This window comes from Protopterus annectens, chromosome 2.part0, assembly GCF_019279795.1.
Source record: "Protopterus annectens isolate FY-2018-M chromosome 2.part0, PAN1.0, whole genome shotgun sequence".
NCBI classification, from domain to species: domain Eukaryota; kingdom Metazoa; phylum Chordata; order Ceratodontiformes; family Protopteridae; genus Protopterus; species Protopterus annectens.
In genome coordinates, this window is record NC_056728.1 from 1,104,442,984 (window position 1) to 1,104,469,114 (window position 26,131).

General features: G+C 40.3%; 1 protein-coding gene across 1 annotated transcript in view; it reads right to left on the reverse strand.

Moving 5' to 3' along the window:
- GSTCD (glutathione S-transferase C-terminal domain containing) overlaps positions 1 to 26,131 on the reverse strand; it is a 1,728,465-nt gene that overhangs the window by 131,141 nt on the left and 1,571,193 nt on the right. The window contains exon 10 of the mRNA XM_044061304.1: positions 25,092 to 25,122. Coding sequence (XP_043917239.1) covers positions 25,092 to 25,122 — 31 coding nt within the window. The remainder of the gene's footprint in view (positions 1 to 25,091; positions 25,123 to 26,131) is intronic.

Genomic DNA, 26,131 nt, shown 5'->3' on the forward strand with positions numbered 1-26,131 from the left:
GGGTCAGCTGTAAGGGGTGCATTGTCAATATGACAGTTACCAGGAATGGATGACCTCCCAAGGAATATTATTATGCATTTCTTGGCATTTAGTTTTGGTCCATGGCTCTGACACCAGTTGTCTGTCTCAGCCCCTCCTGAAGAACATTGGTGTCAGTGTGAGATTTAATTATAGCTCCTAATTTGCAGTCATCTGCAAATTTAGTCAGCTAGAGACCGCTGACATTGGCCTTGACTTCTGAGAAGTAAATGCCAAAAAGGAGTAGTCCAAGGACTGATCCCTGAGGGACTCAACTTGTGTCTAGCCTCTTTGTAGAGGTGGACTCCCCAATTATAACATCCTGGGTCCTGTCTGTGAGCCAGCTGGCTATCCACTGGGTGACATACGGGTTTGTACCTAACCTCTTGAGTTTGGCAAAAATGCCCAAGTGGGGTATTGTGTCAAATGCTTTGGCCAGGTCAAGGTAGGCAGTGTGAAGCATTTTGTCCTCATCCATTGCTTTGGTGACTTTCTCAAAGAAGTCCACCAGGTTGAGTAGGCATGATCTGTCCTTGACGAAACCAAACTGTGTTGGGTCCAGTGTCTGGAGGTTTACTATATCTCTATTGATCATCTCCATGATAATTATTTCCATGGCTTTACATATAAGACTAGTGAGACTTATAGCTCTATAGTTTCCAGGGTCTGTAGATGGCCCACCTTTCTGCAGAGGGATGACTGTTGCCTTTCTCTATTCATGAGGCACAAAGCCTGTTTGGAGGCTACAGTTAAATAGTAATTCCAGAGGGCCTGATAAGTCATGTTTCATGCTATTTAGAAGGTATCCTGGGATATTGTCTGGGCCCATTGATGCAGTGCTCTTGGTCTTAGAGAGAGCATTAAGGACCTGTTCCCTAGTGATAGTAGGGGGAGTTATACTTGCTGATATTTCATGAGGGAAGGTTGAGGGGGCGACAGGAGTAAAGTTGGAGCTGAATTTATCAGCCAGGAGGTTTGCTATATCTTCTGGCTCAGTATAGCTGGCTCCATTTACAATGAGTTCTGCACACAATTGTGTATCGCCTTCAAGGTTAGAGACATAGCTAAAGAATGCTTTGTGGTTGTCCTTTGCCTGGGAGGCCACACTTACCTCAAATTTGGCTATGATACACTTTATTTGTCCTCTGAGTTGTTTGTTTAGTTTGATGACAGTGCTTTTATCCTTCTGATTGCTGCACCTCCTAATTTTTTCCATAATTTTCTTCCTCTTGTTATACAACCAAATTGATTCTGTGATTCCACCAGGGTGGCTTGTTTTTTGAGTTAGTTCTGTATTTTTTCCTGGTGGGTACAGTTGCCTCTATGCAGCTATTAACATGCTTGTAACAGGGTTTCAGTGAACAGTTCTGCATAGGTAGAAGTGTACCCAGAATTTATAGGGGCTTGACATTTTGCCAGGTTCTCACTTAATAGCAGGAGGTTAGCCTTAGAATAGTTCCTGAATATTCCTGGTTGAGCTGGGGGCCCAGGTTTTATTTTTACTTTAAAGGAGACCATTTTGTGGTTTGGCATTACCAGGGAAGGCATTACAGTAGGGGGTGTGCAGCACTCTCCCATATTAGTGAGGACCAGATCCAGTATGGTTGCACCCTTGGTTGGTGTACTGACTATGTGGTCCAGGGAGTTTGTGTTTACAAAATCCAGGAATCTCTGTGCTTGTACATTTGATGTCCTATAGGATTCCCAGTTAATAGTGGGGTAATTAAAGTCACCCATGAATATGGCATTGGGTTGGATGGTTATTGTTTCTAATAAGTTTAAATACATGGTATGGGTTTCCTGGGTCATATAGGGAGACCTATAGCTTGCAAGGAAGTGGTATTGGATTTTACCCATGGTGATTTGAACATGGAGCAACTCAAGTGCATTGTCCTGTTTGACCAGCCTTGAAGTATATTTATTTTTGATGTAAATAGAGATACCTCCACCTTTAGTCCCAGCCTGTGAAGTAGCTGGTCTAAATGTGTGGAAGGTATTATAACTTTGCATTTTTGGTGTGCTATCCACAGTTTTAAACCATGTCTCCGAGACTGCACAGACATCAGCATTCTCTAGAGTAAAGAGAGCTTCCAGGGAGTGGAGTTCTTTGTTTACGCTCCTAGCACTGAGCAGTAATATCTTTAGATTTTCTTGGTTTTGATTTGTTATGTTGGAAGTACTTTCAGTTTGGCATTGCCTAAAAAAGGCACTATGGGGGAAGATAATGTTTTAGCTAATATTCAAAATTCTAGAGGGGACAGGTGCAGACCATCCCTGGCAAAGCAGCGTGGTCTGTTGACTATCTCCTTCCATAATGACAAATATTGCACCCCCTTAGAATGATATTTTCTTATTTTCTGTACTGCAAAATTTTCCATGTCTGGATACACTTGCCTGCATTTGTCTTCAGATATCTTTGGTGCCGCTCTTTTTGTGTTGATTAGTTTTGCTCTCTCCTTTGCATGAATATTGCACCATATTAAATCTCTTTTTCTTTCCCATGTCCATATTCCTTCTTCAGATGTCTCCTTACTTTGAGGACTCGATTTTTCATCATGCTGTGATGTAACCTGTGTTAGACTTTCTGTACTAAATCCTTCACTTCACAAGTATTCCATAACTTCATCTTCTAGTTTTTTAACTTCTACTTTACGTTTCCTCTTTGTGATCTTATTTTTTATTGCAAATTTTTCATATATGGATGAGTTTTCCTGTATTTCTCTTTGAATATCTTTGGGGCTGCCTTTTTTGTGTTGATTAATTTAGCTTTCTCCTTTGCATAAACATTGCACCATATCAGATCTCTCTTTCTTTCCCATGTCCATATTTCTTTTTTTTACCTTACAAAACTCTCTAGATTTTGTTCTTTATATTTTTGCACTTCCTCAGTCACTTATTTTTCCAAAAGGCCCAAGGTTTCTTGATCTATATAATGCTTTTCGTAAATCTGTTGGATTAATGGACACATTTTTTTTTTATTTGAAGCTTATGACAGGTTTTATTGTGGAAGTATTTTTCTTTAGAGTAATTTCTCTCTTAATTTTGTATCTTCTGTCTGGAAATTCTGAGCTTCTTGCATAATACTAACAATACATAACTTCTTTCTTATCCTCAATAGTCCACTCTATCGTTTTCATGGCTCTTTTTTGGCCTTATCAGTTTTTGTGATTTTTGGGGACTGCTACTTCCTTCTGCAACAGGGGGGGCATCCTCCCCCTAGGCCTGGCCTTGCTCCATTGTAAGAATGTTTCTGTGTCTTGAGGATTCTACACTGTCATTTTTTTCCAGTCCTAACACCAGTGCACCTACCAGGATTGGGCACTTTTTTATCCTGGTTCTTGGGCACTCAGCTATATTTTTTATTTTTTTAACCTACTTCTGCCCATGATACATGTTATGTAAAATACATTATATATATCAGTGCTGTCTTGGTGAGATTTTGTGAAAAACAGGGTCCACCTCTTGAAGGTACTCACCAAAACTTGAGGATGAATTCAGTTTCAGCAATACTACTCTCCTTTTCTTGTTGACTTATCATCTCTCCATTTGGAACCTTGTTGGAGGAGGCTCTCCAACACTGATAAGACATATCCTTGTACAGGTCTTGAGTAGGGAGAGGAACCTGGGAAGGGAGACCTGGATTCAAGGAAATATGGTGGATCCACCAGTGAAGCTTGAGCTTGAGACAAGGCAAGAGAGGGATCCGATACTCCAGAAGGTAGCAGTGATGGAGCCAAGCATTCTTGAGATACCACTGAAATTTCCACATGTGGAGTTTGGCAAAGGGAGCCATGGGAATGGTGAATACCATGTACCCAAGAGCTCGGAGAAATGTCCTTGCAGAAAGGATTGGAAGAGGGGGATGAGACAGGAAATAAGCCTTCAAAGAGAGGACCTTAGGAGAAGGGAGGCAAGCCAACATGTGATTGGTCAGAATCTCACAAACCAGGAACACTTGGTCCTGAGAGGGAGTCATCTCAGACTTTTTGGGATTGAGTGTGAACTTCACACTGTCTAGAAGGAGCATAGTGATATGCATTTTCTGAAGCTGGAGTTGCTGAGAGGGAACTTGAATCAAAAGGTCATCCAAGTAAGTGAATATCTGAATTCCCTGAAGTATGCAGATGGCTACCACTGGGGACGGGCATTTGGTAAAAACTCTCAGAGCTGTATAAAGACCAAAAAGCAAAGCAGAGAATTGATAATGAGAGGAAGAAACAGAGAAATGTAAAAACTTCCTGAAGGTTGAATAGCAATGTGGAGATAATCAATCTTCAAATTCATAGTTACCAAAAAAGTTTGAGGAAGCAACAGAGCGGAAAAGCGTCTGAAGAGACAACATTCTGAAAGTGGGAACCTTGTGTGTTGAGAAAGGACAGGTCTAAAATGAGCCTCCATGACCCCTCCTTCCTGTGAACCAGAAACATCCTGGAATAAAAACTTGTTCCCTGCTGAAACATGGGGATAGGCTGGATGGTTCCCTGTGCCACCAGATTATGAAGAACTAAGGAAGAATGTGGGAACTGACAAGTAGGAGGCTGTGGAAAGCCCGAGAATGTAGGAAGGACTTCCACACCATAAAATAACTATGTTGGATAATGGAAAGCACCCAAGCATCCTGGTTATCTGCTGCCAAACAGGAAAAGAAAGACTCAACCTGAGGGACAGAGGAATTTGGCTGAGGAGTAGGGGTGGCTGAATGTCAAACAAAAGTAGATCTGTCAGGGAAAGGAGGCTCTTGATCCTTAGAACCCTGAGAAGGTTTGTTCAGAAAAACTCTCCTAGAAGCCCTCTTGCCAATAGAAGGCAGTTTACGCTGCCTACAAACAAAGGAATGCTTAAATGGATAATTTCTCTAAAATTTAGGAACAAGACAGAGAGGAATTTGTTTCAAATCTTATCCTGAAGGGTCTTAAATCAATTCAGCAGCAGTGCCAAAGAAATTCTGATGGTCTTTAATAATTTTGTCTTGATGTCTTCAGGCAGAGCCTGGAGAGACAACCAAGAATACCTCCGCATTACAGATCCAGATGCAGCTGCTCTAAAAGAGGCATCAGCAGCATCATAACTGCATTTAATAGAATGATGAGCCATGTGAGAAGCACAGCTCAAAAGGGAAATGGCAGAAGTCTTACCCTCTGAATCAGGCATATCAGCCAGAATGCCCCCATGTCAAGAGAAGAGCCGGGTCATACCAAGTCTTTGGGTTTGGTAATTAATAGCCCTGAAAGCTAAGGTAGAAGAGGTATATACTTTTTTACCATACCTGTCCATGGTACAGCTTTCCTTATCCGAAAGTCAAAGCTTAGAAGAGGACAGCAGCTTGGATGGCTTATCAGTGGCTACAGAAGTAATAGCAGGATCAGAGGAAGGGATTGAAAAAAAAAACCTTTTGAGCTTCTTAGGGCAGGAGAATGAGAACCAGGGGCCTGAGAAGCTGCAGCAAAAATATCCAAAAGGGCATCCAGCACTGGATGGACTGTAGAAGGCTGAGGAGAATCTATCTACAAGAGTTCATAGTACCTTTTTGAACATCAGAAACCTGGGAAAGGTCCCACTTAAAGTGATCCATCATATGAAGCACCGTATCCTCAATCTTCCACGGTTTAGTAGCAGAAAGTGAATTATCTTCCTCAGACCCCTGGGCAAGGGGAGAGCGGATCTGAGAGGAGAATACCAAAGACTCCTCACCAGAGTCTAACTCTTCGTCAGAGGAATCAGATTCCCTAGGACATCTGGAAGGAGTGAAGGACCAGGGAACAGAAGCAGGAACAGATAATCCTTGATGGGGACTTAAGAGCCATAAGAGCATTGAAATGCCCTTGAGTAAAATCCTGACATTCTTTGAGAGGATCCTTACCCACAGAGCCACATGCTTAGTCTTTTGCTTATTTTTCAAATGAACATCAGCTTTAACAAATCTAGAAGGAATCCTAGATTTAATAAGGGTACCAGGCAATTCTTCCCTAAAAAGTATTTGGAATCCCCCCAGGCCCCTCCAAAATAATCAGCTGTAGTTCCCCCTCCAAATCTGCACCACATGTAGGCACTGCCTCAGCATACATGCAGTTTGACAGCTCCGTGTTGGCCTACAACTGGGTTGTAGCGGAGGGAGATGACAATGGTAGTGGACGGTTCACAGGTTCTTCATCAAATCTGAGAGAAATGTCCATCGGAGGCAGGATCAGTATACCCCTTTTTGACTTTCTTTTTAAGCAGCATCTGCATGTCGGGGTTGGCAGATTTGGACATATTACCCTGAGACAAAATCTTGAACTCCTGGTTCTCTAAATAAATAGAGAGGCAACAGATGATTGCAGAGTGTCTCACACAGGACAAACACATGGCAAATATCACACTGTGTATGGTCATGAGTACCAGCCAAACAAAAAAGGTACTTATCACATCTATCTTTATGGTGAATTTGCCTCATGCACCCATTTTCCCTTCCCATCTTACATGAAAAATAAATTAATAAGAAGAAACGAGAAAGGAAGGAAGAGAGCCCGCTTCTCTTTAGAAGACTCAGTAGTTGAAGTAACTTAGTGAGCTGCATGCAGACAGAATTCCAATGTAGCATTTGGACTGGAGGCAAAGAAGTTCTGAGGATTAGGTGTTTGACTGTGTGTCACATATGTACATTACACCTTGCACGTAGGACATACATCTGAAGCACCTGGAAGGTGCAAAGGCTTTGGTATGCTGGCCAGATATTCGGCTATCCTCAGCAGGATATCCCAAGAGTGAAGAATACTGCAACAGTGATAAGGAAGTACATTGACACTGCTACTACAAGACAGTGTTAGGGAATGATAGAGAAGCTTGCTTGTATAAGAACCACCTAAATAACGAGACCTGTGTACTGAGGAAGGGAAAGAAATAGTGGGGATGCTGGTGAGTATGGATGGGATGAGTGGGTCCTTCAGTGAACTGCGATAGCACAGCTCCTACTAGGGGCCCACTTAGCTGAAACTTGCTGGGACCCTCAATTATTAACATAGCTCTGTTTCCCCTTTTTCTGAAGGAATGAACAATCAGTAACAGGTGATCTAGGTAATTTTCTAGTAGATAAACCTTATAAGAAGGACGTTTGAGAGGGATAACGAGCAGCTTCAGCTTGCATCCTTGTTCCAGATGCTTTAGAACAAAAGCGGGAAAAAACATGAAATCCTTTTTTTTTTTTCACAGCTACCATCTGCTGAAACAGGGACCATGACTAGCTAATTGGTACCATCTTCAACAACTGCAGCAAGGCCCTTAGTCTTGTGTGCCATGCCCTACGTTAGCATGCCTTAACCATGAGTGACTCTGCATCACAGCTGCTATACTACATTATCACTTAACGGTCCCAGAGATGGTTCGAAGTCCTACTTGATGACTCCATATCAGAGTACTAATGCATTAGTGCAGGTGTCCCTCAAAGCCCAGTCTGTGGACCTCATTATTGCTTTTATTAATAATCTTAATAATCTCTGAAGTGACATCAAATCTCCAAGTCTTCTGTTTTATGCTGATGGCACATAATTGGGAGGACATCCTGAGATACAGAATCATCTACAAGACGACTTCAGATGGGCATGATGGCTTAGGGACAATATTTCACTATAAGTAAAAGCAAACCTACAACTGCTCTTTGGTAAGCAACTGATACTGAAAGGTGCTCTCGACAATTGGACAATCACTGGTAGTGCTGGCCTCCCCTGATAACACGCAGGCATTCAACTGCCATGGGTTCTAGCTAGACCCCAGACACATCACGTTCTAGAAACTACGGGTAAACTTTGTAAGCAGCTAGGTATCTGTTGGAAATTTCCATGTAACCTTTTCTAGAAGCTAGAGTTGCTTTTGATAAAAGTATTCTTATTCCACAACTGGAATATGAAATTATCACTAGTGTCTGCACCCTCTCTTAAATAAAATAATAATAACCTGCTCCAGATTATTTAAAGCAGAATGTGCCACTTGAAGTTTCTGGCACCTAAAAGTTAGAATTACTACCACTACTGCTCTTTTCCCTTATTCATAAATTTCATTATTTACTTGTGTCTCCCCCAGCAATGGAACTGATTACAAGAGATGGCAAATAAAACCTTTGTCTAGTGCTAATGGTATTCTAAGAAGGCTCAAGTACAATCATGAGAAAGTGATTTTGCTTTCTCAGATTTAGTCCCTTCGATATGACTTTTGCTTCCTTTTATTGTGAGATGGGTATATGATCCGAATACCACAAATAAAGGTTTTATAACACTTTAGCACAGACAAAGATTCCTGTCACTGCACTGATCCCCCATTACTTAAATACTTCATGTTTGTTTGTTTGTTTTTTTTCTTTCTTAAGAGTAGCCCAACTTTGATTCTCTGGATTTTACTCAACTATATACTTATTTTCTATCAACATGATTTGTTTGCTCTGTGTACATCACCTTTATATGTTAAATTATGCAAACTGCTATTTCTACATTCAATTTAACTGTACTACTGTTTTACGTCATCGGACTCGCGGTGGTGGTGCTGCGGTAGCGCTGTCGCCTCACAGTAAGACGCTGTCCAGTTCGACTCTCAGCTAGAGCATCTTCTGCGTGGAGACATGCGTGAATGGGCATACCTTTGTTGAAGGTTGTGCGTTAGGGCTGGCAACTCAGCACGTAAAAATGAACTGCCAATCATTAGCGGACCGGAGTTCCGCTGTAGCGACCCCTAACCGGGAAAAGCCGAAAGACGCAACAACAACAACTGTTTTACGTCATCTTTATAAGTTAATGATTCAAAGTCCTATTTAAAGATACAGTCTACCTGCACTATTATTTTCTATTCTGTGTTCAGGAAATCACCAAAATGGTCACTGTTTGTAATTGATTGTTCAGTTGCTCCATACAGAATCATTTTTCTGTTGTTGTTTTTTCAGTCACATTTTCATTAATGGGTCATGGTGTCCATTTACCTAGCAAGATAAATAAATAAATATTGAATCATAAGTTATAATGCTTTTCTACTGGTAAATTTTAAACTGAAACCTTAGTATGACTATCTGTTGTGAAACACAGTGACTCAATGAGTCAGAGAAGTGGAATTAAGTTGTATTCTAAGGAGTACGGGATTTATTTAGATTAGGTTTCTGTAGACTAGAGATCTCATTTCTGGGATTGCTTTACAACATAATTTGAAGGAGATATCAATCTGGTAAGGTGCACATCACACACACACTGTGCATATTTATTTTTTTTTAATCTCTAGGACTTGGTTTCTACAAAAAAATAAATAAATAATGCTGGTCTTAAAATATGAAACTGAGAATCCATTAACATAAATGAACAGGGAACAATTAAAATGTAAATATGTATACAAAGATTCTAGAAGTAGAATTCCTAGCTTGTAAATCTGCTTTATATAGAACTAAAAGTACATATGAACTGATATCCAGAGAAGTTTTAGTGTAAGTGATTTTAGTACATTTAATGTGACTGTCTGACATGTCCATAGGTACATCTGATGTTGCCTATAAAAACCACCGTCAGGAAATCCTTTTATCTAGCCCAGTTAATAACTGAATGTATCTCATCCAGATCAAAAAGAAGTTATCACTACCCTATTCTATGTCCTAATCAAACCAGTTATACAATATAATGCCCTTTAAGTACGCATTTAATGAAGCATGTCATATACCTAGAAAGATCTCGGAGATCTTTAACTAAAACGATCACCTGATGAAATATCCTCAGCTACCAAGGCAGGCTTGAAATAATATCCCTACATTCTGTCTCTTACAGAATCCTGCAAAGTGATTTATGTCTAGCATTCTGTGCTAAGGACCCAACCCTCCATGATTGCCCCAGCCTCAGCAAAACAGATGGCTTTATAAACACTGACATTAAAGATTTGAATCTCCATCAACAAATAATTAAGATATGAGAGATTCATTATTCATTGTTTCCCCATCACTGGAATAACCTTTTAGAACATGTAAAACAGAATAATACCTTCACTTTTTTAAGGCAAATGTTGATAATTGGATAGAACCCCATAAATTCATCCTGTCCTAACTTGTTTTGTCCTCCTGGAGGTGTCCAATGAAGGTGGATATTGGCAAGTGGATATTGACAAGTTGATTATGGTTTCTGGACTAACTTAGCCTTGTAACTACTAAGAATCTACAAACCTATGACAAAAGGCCTGGCACCTAGAGATGTGGTAAAGATAACCAATTGGCAAGATCAAGAAACTGGCCAATTAAACGTCCATAACAAAAAGAGTTTAAGTGGCTCATATGGTTTATTATATAGCAGAAACGTACTTACAAAGTGTCTTAGTGTGGCCATGGGGCATGTTAATCATGACTAATAGAAGGGATAAGCTGAGGTGTCAAAAGGGAAAAGCCATATGGGAATTATACTTTTTGCACAAACCAACTATATGTATCACTCCTTCAAACTACTTTTTACTGTCAGCAAAAGGGAGTGGGACAACCTGTAAAAGGGTTCTTGAAGATGAAGAAAATGTCATCTAGAAACCCTTGCCAGAAGGGTCCTTGACTGGGTAAAACCTCTTTAGCAATTGGAATTCAGCATTTTTCTTTTCATAAACCCCCTATGTGTAGGGATGTTGCAGCATCCTTGCAATGCATGCTGTGATATAACATACTGGATACATACACAATGCTTGTTGTGAGTACACCAGTTCACCTTTGAGTCTCTAGTACCCACATACATATAAACAAACAAAAATGTAGATTTTTCTCACTATACTACTAACAAATAATAATGCCGCGGTGGTACGGCGGTAGCATTGTTACCTCACAGCAAGAGGTTCTCCCGTTCGATTCTCGACGTGGCTTGGGAGTGCCTTCTGTGTGGAGTCTGCATGTCATCCCCGCGGTTGGGTAGCGTTCGAAAGACATGCATGCGTAAATGGGTGTGCCTTCGTTGAAGGTTGGGCGTCAAGCTGGCACCTCGGCGTTTCATAAAAATTTACTGCCAATCATTAGCGGACCGGAGTTTTGCTGTGGCAACCCCTTACCAGGAAAAGCTGAAAGACAAACAACAACAACAACTACTAACAAATAATATAAAATGAAGTATACTTGTCTTACGTACATGGAATTCTCACAGCTGCTGGCAACAGTTGTACTGTTCTAGAAAGATCAGGTGTGGTACCCTATCCAAGAGTGTTTGAATCTCCAAGATGTGCTATACAGACGAGATGGTCACCACAAAACAATTTTTTTTCAAAAAAATAAAATAAATAAATAAACAAGCTTCAGTGCTACAGAGTTAGCAAATTCAGATTCCCTTGAGGGGAAGTGTCCCTCACTGGGGGACACAGATGTAACACTCCTTATGGAATTGCATGACCACTTAGTGCTGGATTACAATTCTACCCTGTAAATGATCATGCTCTGCAAAAAAAAGAGTACATGAGCAGAAATATGCACCATGATTGTGGAATAACAGGGAAGCAAATCACAGAGATAACTGAAGTAGGTCAGACTCACCTATAGGCTAAATTACCAGGGTGATCCTAAAGTACCACAGTGCCTGGACTAAGAACCTTTTTCACCTTGAGGCATAGGCATACTCTGTGGAAGGCTTCTTGAAAAACTCAATCACTTCAGAACCTCCTCTTGCAAGCATGGTGTAATAAGGAGATCTACATCAAAAAACATACCCCGAGGAGAACCAGTTGATCTTCCAGCTGTGAGAGACATCCTTGGCTATGACTAGGAGGACTTTCTGTATCACTATGCCCCTTACTGCCTGAAACCCCACTGATCTTGATTAAAGGGGGGAAATGAGAATGAGTTTTTACTTTTTCTTACGTCAATTTTGTCACAAGGCATGGAATCCATGGGAATGGTATGAAGGCATACAAGACCTCTCCATGCCATGGTAAGGAGAACTCATCCACAACTACCTCCTCCTTGCTCTAGTACACTGAGTAAAATGGGGGAAAATCACATTCTCTCAAGTGGCAAATAGGTTGATGTCTGCAGGGTGCACGTCTGGGAGACTCTGTCTTGGTATGGTGCTTGAATTTAGAACACTGGGAAAAGACTGGAGGCCCATTTCAGAGCATCAGTGAGTTAATTTATACCTCTATGGATATTAACTGCTAAAATGATTTGTGCTGTCTATAACTAACTTGCAAATGAGCCTCACTTCCCTACACAAGGATATGACCTTTCATTCCTTGCTTGTTTAGATACTGTATGTTGGATCACCTGTCTGCCTGCATGAGGAGAGGGCCCAGAAGCAGTACAATTCTCTAAAGCCTTCTTGGCCAGAAGCACTATTCTGAGCTCCAAATGGTTTATGTTGACCATTCCTACACAGTGTGAGAGCCAAAGTGGGATTTCTAGGCTGCAAGTGAAGCACCCATCATCAAGATCTCTTATTGATGTGGCTGCAGAAAGGGAGGACTCAACATCAAACTGGTGAGAATGTCCACTACTTCAGGGTCCATCAACAGGGATATGACACTAGAAGTAAGTCCAGTAGTGTAAGATGCACTATATTCACTGACATTGCACTGTCCACTGCAACAACTGCATCCTCAGGCTTGCAATAGCAGCAAGAAGACTGTGGTTGCCATCAAGGCCAGAAGATGCAAAAGAGTTTGCAACCGAATTCTATGCTAAATCCTTTTCCAGGAAGCCAACATAATGACCTCCTAATCTCTCTCTCTCTCTCTGTGTGTGCAAAAATGAGCAGCACTGGAGAATGTTCAGCTTTGTTACCATGAGATGGGGACAGGGAAGACTTCTATAAAATTATGGTAGTACCAAGGTATTGCCTCCACAGGGAAGACAACAAGAAGATCACCTCCAAGAAGCTCCTGTAATGGTGCCATCAGGAGGCAGTCATTCAGATATGGAAACACCAGAAGACCCCTCTCCTGTGAGGCTTTGGCCAGCACAAGCCAACTTTCATGAAAACTCTGGGTCCTGAAGAAAGCCCAAATGGCAACAGTTTACACTAAAAGCAGCAACCATCCAGGACAAACCGGAAGAGTACCCTGTGTGATCCCAAGTGCTGATGATTTCTGGTAACACCATCTAGGTCATAATGCTGTTGTGAAAAACATGAACCCCTTTAGGCTGAATATACGGAACTGAATATCAAAAAGTAGTGGTTGAAATCAGTGAAATTCAAAATGCTACAACCAGGAAGAGTTCATATCAAACTATCAGCCATCCCCCACAATGAGAACCTTCTATAACCCCTTTTAGCAGTAAGGTCTGCCTGCCCCAACAGCTCCAGTCACACAGAATATCTTTCAGCAAAGCCCTTCATGGAGAATGATGTGATCTCCACCATATATTTCCAGCAAGTGATCCATTTAGCTTGTTCTTCAAGCTGAGACAAACTCAGAAAATTACCTGTCCGTCCCAGATCACAGCCAGGACTGTTGTGGGCCTGCCACTCGAGTTAATATCCAGGGCAAATGCACCTACACCACAGAAGCAAAAAGACCAATCAATCCTTAAGGGCCTTTCTCAGACACCACAGAGTGGTCTTCCTCTTTTGAGGTTGGCAGGGTTTAACACAAAAAAAGGAATGGAAATGCTATGTAGGAGATCACACAGGCCCTTCACAGAGTTAATGACCTGCTTCCTATTAAAGAGGTCATCAAATGGTCCTGCTTAAGATAGCTTCAGAGCACAACCTGCAAAAATTGGGCATCCAAGATCCTGTTCCTGAGCTCCTCTCTAAAAGAGGGCAGTCTTAGCCATACCAACCTGCAATGGAATACACCTGAACTTGGAGCCCTAGTCAAGGCAACAGTACAGTGAAAAGCACTTTAAGACATATTTTATCCTGCTACAAAGGCCATGAACAGGGCCAGGATACTCTTTGATTGCAAGCTCTATTAGGTCATCTAGCTTATCCTTGTCTTCCTAACCAAATGGACCTGGGATTTGGATAGGAAGGGCAAGTGACTGAGGACCCTATCCTCTAATGTAGCTCAGGAGTAAACCCTCTTGCCATACCTCTCTAAAGCTCTTGTCTCTTCAGTCAGTGGCAAAATGGAAAAAATTCTATGGATTCTGTGACCTCTGCTGGACCAATGAGATAATGCAGCAGTCAGCACTGGGATGCTTACTGAGGGGCTCTGTTCATTGTGACAGTGGCTTATAAAGGGTTTACAACTTTCTTTGGATCAACAGGACAGAATATGAATGCCTCCAGGCTAGCAAAATTGCATAATTACTGAAAGGTTCCAAGGGAAGACTGACTCAGGTCTCCTCAGACTTCTTCATCAATTAAACACTTATACGGGAAGAGGTAATGACAAGAGGTCAGTCAAAACTATTTTGTAATTGGTCACGGATAAACCAAAAAAGAGACTAAAAATAAAAAACAAATATCTGGAAGCAGAATAGGAAAAGCCACATGTTTATTAACATGTGGCATTTCCAATTCTGCTCCCAGACATTTGTTTATTATTTTCAAAACTATTCTGTATCAGGCCGAGGGTATCTACAAAGGACAAGTAATCCATGCCCATCTCAATAACAATGTCTTTAAAATCATCCACTTTTTCAAAAGATCACGGTGGTGTGAAAGAATCAAGACATCTGATACCTGCAGGTGCCAACTTATGCAAATGTTTGCACATGGTAGGCTATGGCTGGGTGCCATGGATTAGGCACTGGTACTGGATTCCACACTGGCTAATGACACTACAGCAGTGTCAGAAGCCAGAGCTAAGACTGGCACTGGTTTCAAACTTAAGTGCCTAGTGATGGCCCATCTCAATACCGGAAGATTGCCAAATTCTGGTAATAACGGCCACACAGGTAAAAAACGCACTCTCCAAAGCTAAGAATACAGCATCCATGGAACCAGATGACATCCCGAGCTGTGTACTACATGAACTACAATATGAACTGGCACCTCACCTAAGTGTCATGTTTAATCATAGCCTCGCCTCAGGTTTCATGCCCACTGAGTGGTGCAGAGCTACAGTTATCCCACCCCACAAGGGGGGATCCACCTTGGATCCTGGAAACTACCATCCCATCAGTCTGACAAGCCTTATCTGCAAGGCCATGGAGCGTATTATCATGGAACTTATAAACAGAAACATTGGCAGCCTTCAAACACTGGACCCCACCCAGTTTGGGTTCATGAAGGGCCGATCTTGTCTCCTGAACCTGATTGACTTCTTCTAATCAGTCTCCCGAGCTATGGACAAGGGTAAGGTGGTCCATACAGCCTATCTACACCTTGCCAAGGCCTTTGACACCATCCCCCACTTTGGAATCATAGATAAACTTACTAAACTGGGCATTAATCCCTATGTCACCCAATGGGTTTCTAAATGGCTTACTGATGGAACCCACACTGTAAAAGTAGCCAACTCCAAATCCAGCTCCAGACAAGTGACAAGTGGAGTACCTCAGGGTTCAGTCCTGGGACCGATCTTGTTTGGCATCTACTTCTCTGAAGTACTGGCCAACACTAAGGGACTCTGGCTAGCAAAGTTCGCAGATGACTACAAACTGGGAGCCATTATTGAATCCCCAAATGATGTGGATACTCTACAGAAGGGCCTTAGAGAAACAGATGCTTGGTGCCAGAGCCATGGGCTCAAGCTCAATGCCAAGAAATGTATAGTTATCCCCTTTGGGAAAAAAACATGTATTTGTGAATTACCATATAGGTGGCAGTATACTAAGCACCGAAAGTGTGATAAGAGACTTAGGGACACAGGTGGACAGTGGTCTCACCTTCGATAACCACATCGCCACAGCAGTCAGGAAATCCTTCTATATGGCACACCTCATCACTAAGGGCTTTTCATCCAGAAAAAAGGAGGTCATTGTCCCACTGTACTCATCCCTCATTAGACCCATTATAGAATACAATGCCCCGTTTGGTATGTACCTCTCAAGACATCTGCAACAACTGGAAAGGCCGCAGAAATACCTCACTAAAAGAATCACAGGCCTAAAGCAGATGCCCTACGCTGACCGCCTTAAAAAAATCCAGCTATACTCTGTCGCATATCGTCTACTCAGAGGCGATCTCTGCTTCACATACAAGGCCATGTCAAACCCAGAGCTGTTGGACATGCTACACTTAAAGAAATCCCAATCCCTCAGAGACACATGCTCCAGGGATCTAAATCTTGTCATCACAATAAACAAAACATGCTGGATGGATAGCTTCCTGACCCAGAGACTCCCCAGACTCTGGAATAGATTGCCCATACATGTCAAGCAGAGTGCCTCTTTGGCCCTCTTCAAAAGGAACCTTGAGGATTGGATGGGAGAAACGAAATTCACCCCAGGGATCACGTCTGTCGCCCTGCTAGACAGGGGTCCAGGGAAGTAAATAGTGTGGGAAGAAATAGCCAGGAATTGTTATGGCTAGGCTTGTATAGGCCCTAGGGCTGATAGCCTAGTATCAAATTATGAACCTATGAACCCATGCATACATGTTTCAAGCACCCATCACATAAGCAGCTGACTAATGTTCAATTTCTAAAGAATGAGAGATCTCCGGTGAGGGATGACAAAGTGAACCTACTTAATTAGGCCCTGCTGGCCAGTATGGTCCTAATACCGGGACCAAGACAAAAAAACTCCCAGTCCTGAATACCCCAGTCTCTGACATCATTTAAGCGGTGTGACCAAGTTGGTAAACTAAGGACTCCAGCCAACCTTCCATAAACAGGACAATGCCTTGGCCAAAAACTGTGGGGGATATCCCCATCTCTAAGATCTTCAGAAGAGCCTGATGACCAGTTTGGGCTTGCAGTCTCACTAGCTGAGGGTGAAATCACCATCCAAAGTATTTTGAGAACTTTATGAACACCAAATGTACCTTGAGGGGTTTAGACATAAACCAGGTCTCTGAACGTCTATCCTTGTGGCTAGGCTCTGACATAAGACTGAACCAGCACAAAGACTCCTCCCTGCAGTCTTCAAAAGAAGAACTTTCAACTGTCGTTATCTATTTGAAGCAGACAAACAACTTTTACCATTTTTAGCAATGAGTAGCTGGGTTGAAACTTTGGCACTTGTGGCAGTTATTAATAGGTAACACTGGTGCATGTTTGGTCTTGTTATCCAACAACCATGGGGGCAATTATTATGATTCTTAGGCATGTGAAGTGATGACTTTACAAGTGACAGCAAGGATCAAGATTCAAAGTGCCTGAATAAAAAAAAAAAACAGAACTCATAGGCTTTTGGGATGAACCAGCTTATAAATCCAACATATTTTGGCACAGCATACAATGGCCAGCCTATATTTGGAACCACAACTGTTGGCTGCTGTGTAACAGTGTGGCTTAGGTTATTTAAATCACATTATACTAAATATGACTGGGACTGCAGTGAAGGAGCCATTAGAATGAAACTAATGATTTTGCAGAGGAGGAGTATACAGGGACAGAGCATGGGAGCCTAGGGTCAAACTGGGACCAGAATTCTTGCAATCTGAGGTTATACAGGAGCGACCATCTTTTATTTATGGTTTATCTTTAGTGCAGAGCCCTGATAATGATGAAGCTGCACTACATACAGAAACTTTTTTGGACTTGAAACAACAGTCTTAGACTTGTGTATTTATTTATTACTTATTTGCATTTGTTTACCAGGAAAGTCCAACTGGGCAGATGTCCCTACTCATAAGAGACCTGGAGATAAAAGCTACAGAAAATTTGTAGTTTTAATAGTAGAATAAAAACATAATAAAATATTAAACTCATCATATCAATAATTTTGTCTCAAAGGATGGTTTAATTTTAATGTAGATCTTAAAAGTGCTTTTTTGCACAAAGATTTTGAAGAAGGTGTGAGGCTTGACAACTGTGCCATTTAATCACCTGGCACTAATTGTTGCTCTATTAAAACACAAACTGCTTCTTTCCACCTCCTGATGGTGGTCAGACTAAACTTGCAGCACAGCTATTAATGAAAGGTAATAAGATCTGAGCCTCAGCATCATCTAAAGTGTTACACACTGTAAGGATTAGTTATTTTAATTTACTGGCAGCACTGGGAATAGTTCTTCAGTCAGGCTCAACGATAAAAATGATGCATCCTCTGAACTTTATTTGGGGTGACAAAATAGGATAAAAGGAAATTATTCAGAGGGAGAAGATGGAACAAACTAAATTTTCATGTTGATGGCAAGTTAACTACTGACGAAAATGCCAGTTTTGGAGGTTAAAGACTGACAGTCTTCTATCAGGATATTACATAACATTTGTATATGTTTGCTTAACCAACTGAATAAACCCGATGGAAGATCAAAAAGTAAGATATCTGGTGCAACAGTACACCTAACACAAATAGTATCAGCAGTGTGTATGTGTGTGTGTTTATGGATTCACTTTATAATCTTGAAATACTGAAATATGGAATTTCAGTATTTCGAGACTATAAAGCTGAACTTCTGAAATAGCGAAACTCCATAACCGTGAATCCAGAAATGTCAAATTTGCAGTTTTGGTGGTGCGCTACATGATGTGGGATATACTGTGTGCCTGATTAACATTTGGTATGTGGATATGGTTGGAGATTAGGGTAAGTGGATTTTTTTATGGGTTTTGGGTAAGGATTTGAGTATATGTGAGTGTGTTCGGAAGTTTTAGGTGTGGGTTAGGGTAGGCAGGTAAGAGAAGGAGTGTGTAAGTGTTGGAAGTGGTGGTGTTTGTACATTTGTGATGTGTGTGTGCAAGGGGACTGCAGAGTGTGTAGTGGTGAGTTTGCTGTCTTTTTCTGTTTGGTGCAACCTCGGAGTTAGTATATATAAGTAGCAGGAGTGTGGGGGGGCACAGGGGGGTTTGCCCTCTGCTTACATGTAGGGTAGGTTTATTTATTTGTATTGTTGTGTTTGTGTGTGTTTTGTTTGATTGTTGTAATGTGGGGAGGACGGTGTATGTGTTGTATCGTGTATGGTGTATTTACATTCACTGTTTTGAATTTCGCGGTTTTCGGGTTTCGGTGTTTTGTTTTTTGGCTTTATAGTCTTGAGATACTGAAATTCGACATTTCAGTATTTTAAGATTATAAAGTGAATCCGTGTGCATACAGCTCTCTCTCTCTCTCTCTATATATATATATATATATATATATATATGTGTGTGTGTGTGTGTGTGTGTGTGTGTGTACGTATATAATTTTAGAAGTGGCAGGGAGTTTTCACACTGGCATTTGAATGAGTACTGTTTTTGGGACTTACAAGAGATGGGTTATTTGCAGATACATGTGTGATGCCACCATGCAAATCAATAGTGTCTTTTCAATATAAGGGGATCTAAACGTTAACAGGGAATAACTAATCAAGGGATAAAAATCTGTCATAGGCACCTCTTATAAATGAGATATGTCCTGCACATATTAAATTTTAAGGGTAATGCTGTCAGAGCTGAATGGATCTTAATAAAAAGGGGCTGACATGAGACCAAAGGCATTAATCTAAAGCTGAAGCAACTAGTTTTGCAAATTGAGAAACAAATGGCTTACTTCTGTTTGTCACAACTACTGTGTCTTATATTTGTAGACAAACAGCTGTCTAAAGATTAGCTAGGACAGGAGGATTCACATTTTATTACCATTCTGCTCTCTTGCTGGAGATCCATTCTACTGTCTGGCTACCCTAATGGAAATAACAGAGACACATGCTCATCTGGCAGGCTGAATGTTAGTGCTGAAATAAATGAAATGCATGTATTTATTTATTTCTTGTTGACTGGGTTAGTCCCAGTAGTTAAGCAGACTCTATTTAGAGAAGACCCAAAGTGGTATTTATATTACTAGAAGAATTTTAGCCAGGCAATGGAGAATTTCTCCAAATCTTTGATAAGTGCTGTGGGATCGTTTACATCCACCAACTCAAGTAGATGAGACTTCAGTTTAACATCTCATCCACACCATGCCATGTCAGCAATCCCATCACCTGGAATAGGAAACGAACCCACAGCTTTATGGCTTTCCAAAAGTGAGAATATTACCTGTTGTGCCACTGATGCACCTCAGTATGGTGTGTGTGTGTGTGTGTGTGTGTGTGTGTGTGTGTGTGTGTGTGTGTGTGTGTGTGTGCGCGCGTGTGGTCCAATACCTGCAAACCAGACTAGAGGAACAGCTTGGCAAATAAATAGTTTTGGTTTTACAAGCCGACAATATTTCACACTCCACCCAAACAAAGCAGTTAAAATGCAGACACAAGTCCTTCTGGAAGATAATAAGTCATTTATTTGCTGTTTGAAAAAAAACTATGGGTGAATGAGAATTTGAGAATGACAATAATCTGATAAAAAAAAAACACATAACACACAGTCACAGCAGGGGAATTCCAATGTACTTTCAAACCACAAGGAGAGGTGCTTATTCTCATTTTTAGCTATGTTAAAACTAGTTATAATGGAGCTTTCAAGTGTTTTTTTTTCTAAACATGCCTACCTTAATGTTAGTCATACTGTTAATCAACACTGTTCAGTCCAATCTACTCCTCCCTGCCTGGGTACAAGGTGACACACTCATTTCTTACAGTGCTCACCATTTAAATTTCCTTAACTAAACCACTTTTCCTTTTTTCTCACAGTTATGCCAGTAAAGATACATATTCCCTGCTTATCTACACACAGCTCCTCAGCCCTGTCTGACATAATGTAGATTTTAGAGTTAGTAGCCTTCCTAAAGGAATGTCTGTGAGCTCATCCCACATTATGTATGCTACCTCAGTGCACAGTGTATATACGTTTGGAGAAGTGTAGCTAGGGTACGGAAAGGGGACAGCCGCCCCTGGTATAAGGTGTGTGCCTGGTAGTTCCTTCTTTTTTAGTTAGTTATTTTGTTTCAAAATTCACTCCTCACATAAATGTGATGAAGAGACAGTAGAAAGATGGATGAGTGCCAAACTGAAAAAGTCATCTTTTCTGTTCTTTTTGCTCTCATGCAGAGTGTGAGGTTGTAAGGCTTTAGGATCTGGCAGTCCCCCTAAGAGAAGGAATAAAGGAGAACCAGATCATACAAGGGATCTTTATCTTTATTTTTTGTCTTTTTATCCATAGCCTACTGTTGACGGGTGCCAAACGAGCCAGCTATGTCTATGTATGTATGTAAAAATGAACAAATGTGTCTATATGTACACACACACACACACACACACACACACACACACACACACACACACACACACACACACACACAAGTGTATACACACACAAGTGTATTTGTATGTAAGTATTGTGGTATTTTGATGATGCTAAATGATGAAGTAACTGAAAATACAACTTTTATTCAGCTCACCAGTTGCTTTACCCAAGGTTGTAAAGCATATTATGAAAAAATATAGTCTCACCAAAAACATTTCTATGTACTGAGTTTTATACTTTTTAAATAAAGAATCGAGATATAATGACAACTTCTGTTCCCACTAAAATGTAATTTGATTAAAGCACCAAATGAACCTGCTGCTAGTTGCTAAGACGACACGAAGTGCTTTGGCTGCTGCTCTCCCAAAGCTTCCTGGCCTTTTTCCTAAGATCAAGTGAGCAGTCATTTATTAACTTAAGGAATGTTCAGGTTATCGAAATTCAAGTCAGGGCATTGTACTGGTTCCCTTTCTGCAAGAGGAATCAGGACTTAACTACTCTTACTTTACTAGTCATTCAGGTCTGAGAAGGTTACAGGTATGTTAAGAGATTGGTTTCCCAGATCTGTCACTTTTAGCTGGGTGAATGAGTTGTATGTTGACCAAGTATGCTAAGAGACTGGTTTGCCAGATCTAAGACTTTTAGCAAGGTGAATGAGTTGTATGTTGTACATGGATGCTAAGACGATTGGTTTCCCAAACCTATGACTTGTAGCTGGGTGAATGAGTTGTATGTTGTACATGGATGCTAAGAGATTGGTTTCCCAGATCTATGATTTGTAGCTGGGTGAATGAGTTATATGTTGTACATGGATGCTAAGACGATTGGTTTCCCAGATCTATGATTTGTAGCTGGTGAATGAGGTGTATGTTGTACATGGATGCTATGAGATTGGTTTCCCAGATCTATGACTTGTAGCTGGATGAATGACTTGTATGTTGTACATGGATGCTAAGACGATTGGATTCCCAGATTTATGATTTGTATCTGGGTGTATGTTGTACATGGATGCTATGAGATTGGTTTCTCAGATTCATGACTTGGAGCTGGGTGAATCAGTTGTACATTGTAGATGGATGCTAAGAGACTGGTTTGCCAAATCTAAGACTTTCAGCAGGGTGAATGAGTTGTATCTTGTACATGGATTCTAAGAGTTTGGTTTCCCAGATCTATGACTTGTAGCTGGGTGAATGAGTTGTATGTTCTACATGGATACTGAGATTGGTTTCCCAGACCTATGACTTGTAGCTGGGTGAATGAGTTGTGTCTTGTACATGGATTCTAAGAGCTTGGTTTCCCAGATCTATGACTTGTAGCTGGGTGAATGAGTTGTATGTTCTACATGGATACTGAGATTGGTTTCCCAGATCTATGACTTGTAGCTGGGTGAATGAGTTGTATATTGTACATGGATGCTAAGAGATTGGTTTCCCAGATCTATGACTTGTAGCAGGGTGAATGAGTTGTATATTGTACATGGATGCTAAGAGATTGGTTTCCCAGATCTAGGACTTGTAGCTGGGTGAATGAGTTGTGTCTTGTACATGGATTCTAAGAGCTTGGTTTCCCAGATCTATGACTTGTAGCTGGGTGAATGAGTTGTATGTTCTACATGGATACTGAGATTGGTTTCCCAGATCTATGACTTGTAGCTGGGTGAATGAGTTGTATATTGTACATAGATGCTAAGGATTGGTTTCCCAGATCTAGGACTTGCAGCTGGGTGAATGAGTTGTGTCTTGTACATGGATTCTAAGAGGTTTGTTTCCCAGATCTATGACTTGTAGCTGGGTGAATGAGTTGTGTGTTGTACATGGATGCTAAGTTTCCCAGATCTATGACTTGTAGCTGGGTGAATGAGTTGTGTGTTGTACATGGATGCTAAGTTTCCCAGATCTATGACTTGTAGCTGAGTGAATGAGGTGTATGTTGTAAACATGCCTTTCCTCTGTGGGAGACTGTTGTAGAGCTCATTGATGAGCCCTCTTCAGCTATGGCTCCATCAGGTATAAAAGTGTCTTCTGTTGCTTCTTCTTGGAAACAGCCCACTTGGGAGTCATGTAAAACATATACAGACCCCATGCCTGTTTCAGTACCATTCTTCTGGGGTTTCCAGTAAACACTCTAAAAACTGTGACGGCACACTGAATGATTCCCTGGAGACTTCGCTCACTGGTTGAAACAGAAGGCTCAGGCTTTTGGGCTGTTGTTAATTATAGTCAAGAAGTGCATAACAAAGAGATAAAGAAGACATGCTACTGCCCCCACACACATAATGACACTGATTAAACCAATTATTATTATTATTGTTATAAGGTTTTGGAAGAAAGGCTCTGGAAATCTAATCAGAAAATTGTTCTTCAACCTAGCTAGGTAAACTAGGATTTAGAAAGTAGTCTACTCACCTTTGCAGATGCAATGTGAAGAATTGGGTTGTACGGTCAGTGTGATGGCAAGGTAAATAAGGTGGTTAATGGTCATTCAGTTCATCCATTTCCTTTATTTTTTTCATTACATTTTATTTACTAGAAGGAATTACATGATTTGCTCTCCCGCTTGTTTAAAATGAATAAACAAAGTAAATTCTGCTAGTAAAGCAGCCTGTTCAAACACAAGAGTCCAAGGAGTAATTAATTCAAATATTTAATAAAAATAAATACATTTTTGAGCGCTTTTGTACTTCCAAGTGAGGACTTCTTCAGACAAAGGACGAAAGTGCTCAAAAATGTATTTATTTTCTTTAAATATTTAAATTAATTACTCCTCAGACTGTTGTATATGAACATGGGCTGTTTGACTGACTGGCAGAATTTACTTTGTTTCTTGGTTTTTACTGCTGGGCTGGTTTTCTTCTTGTTACTTGCTTTTTTTAAAGTCAAAAGATGCAACCAGTACAAGACATTTCTTTGTTAAAATAGAACCATTTTGCATGAACAATAAACTTTTTTTTCCGATTTCAGTGTTCCAAACTGATTGCCTGCTGCAGCTGAATGTCTGCTACCCCTTCACACTACCTTTTTTCCATTTTTTTTCCTTTCCATATTTATTAAATAGTAATAGAGCTGAAGAATGCTCCTGTGATTTCTCCTTCCGTACTTCCCTAAAGCCCTTCTTAACCTTCATGATGCAGATAGAAATATGTTATCTCTGACAAAGTATGCATACTATAGGCTTGTACGGGCATAGCTATTTCACACATTTTGTTGCTCATGTGATTACCCTTCCCTAAATAAGGCACAGGTACACTGGCCCGTAACTGAAAAGCATGCCATCTTGGTGAATGATTTAAAAAATAATCCAGTTCCAGTAGATCACTTTTGTCTGCTTGGGAAGACTTTGCAAAATGGGATGCAATTCTGTCTCATTAAGTACTTACAATTTATCGATAACATTTGTTTCTGAAGAAGGTATCCAGAAAACTTACATTCGGGTGAACTGTTTTACCAACAGAATACTAACCAACAGCCATTTAACAGGTTACAGTTTAGACCATAAAACTATAAAAACTATGATAATTTGGAGGGTGGTCAACATTTTTCAAACTAAAATGCAACCTAGGCAAGGATGCTTCAAGTCACACAATGTGTATTTTAATACTACATCATGATGAGCAAAAAATGATGAGATTCTGCAAGTCTTATAATGTACAGAAATTAGGCTATCAAAGCTTACTACTTACGTGCATTTTCATCTTTCCGCTATGTGACATAATTCTACTTTAGGAAAAAAAAACAGCTTAGCTTTTTGTGTTTACTTTTTTCCTAATAGAAAAAAGATGAAAGACTACTCTAGTTAACAAACAGTCGTAAACATGATTAGATCTATCTTATTAAGGACCAGCTAACTACACGGATATCTGAGCCAGATATGTATAGTGGTTTAGTCTTTTTCGGCTTTTATTAAGTCCACAATAAAGGGAAACTTTAATAGATTAAAGGAAGTCAGAGAATTTGCAATAAGCTTACCTTGTACGATAATACATCTCTGAAATGCTGACTGAAAAAAGAAGAGATAATAACACTAGTTTATTAGAAGTGGACGTAATTGTAGTGGTTCATCACAACAGTACAGTTATTACAGCTGTTTGCTTTATTGAATTTACTAGTTCTGAATACAGTGGAAGGTTCTAAGTATAATAGTGCAGAGATCTTTTTACATACAGCTTAATCAGTGCATAAACATTTTCCACTTGCCTTTAATTTTGACAGGATTTTCAATGTATTGTGCAGGTCACAAGCCAAATACATTTGGGGATTTATGTCAGGAATTATAGCAATAAACTACATTAAAACAGCAACACCTAAAACTGCAAAACAAAAATGTGGATATGATATAATACGTCTAAGCTGATTTTTCACTACATTATTTTAATAGCAAAACATCATCCATTTTCAACACAACAAAACAGCTACAATACCCAAATCTGACAAAGAAAACAAGAAATTGGAGGATTTTAACTGTCTTTATTTTTAGATATAGCAATTTATTAGAACATACATTTTTAGCAAACAATTAGAATGTGAATTAAAGAAAGAAAGAGTTGTGTATTTTTCTTCTTTTTTAAACAAGCCATTTTGTATGCAAAATACGATCCTGTGAAATATGTGTCACAACTTGGGTTTTATACAAATCCTGGTACTTATGTATTATCGCAACCAGATTTTTGCAGTTGTGAAATTTGCCTAGTTCAAGTGAAATGAGGCCATGCAACACTGCGAGGTGCTGATCAAAGTCCTTAGTGCCAATGAAAAAAAGTTTGGATTACTTTCAGCAAGAGAAACCAATTCCAGATTTGCGTGCATTAGAACCACATAGGTGAATTGTAATGGGTGCTATAGTACTGACAAACTGAATCTGTTAAGTACCGATTTCTCCAGTTTTTAAAAAGGGTAAAAGATGAAGCTTTAAATTATGTCCCTGTGTTGTGTGGGTCAGAATTCACAAATATGATTTAGTATTAGGAAAACTCAGAGCAGAAGGGATGAATGACTTTACAATGAGCTAC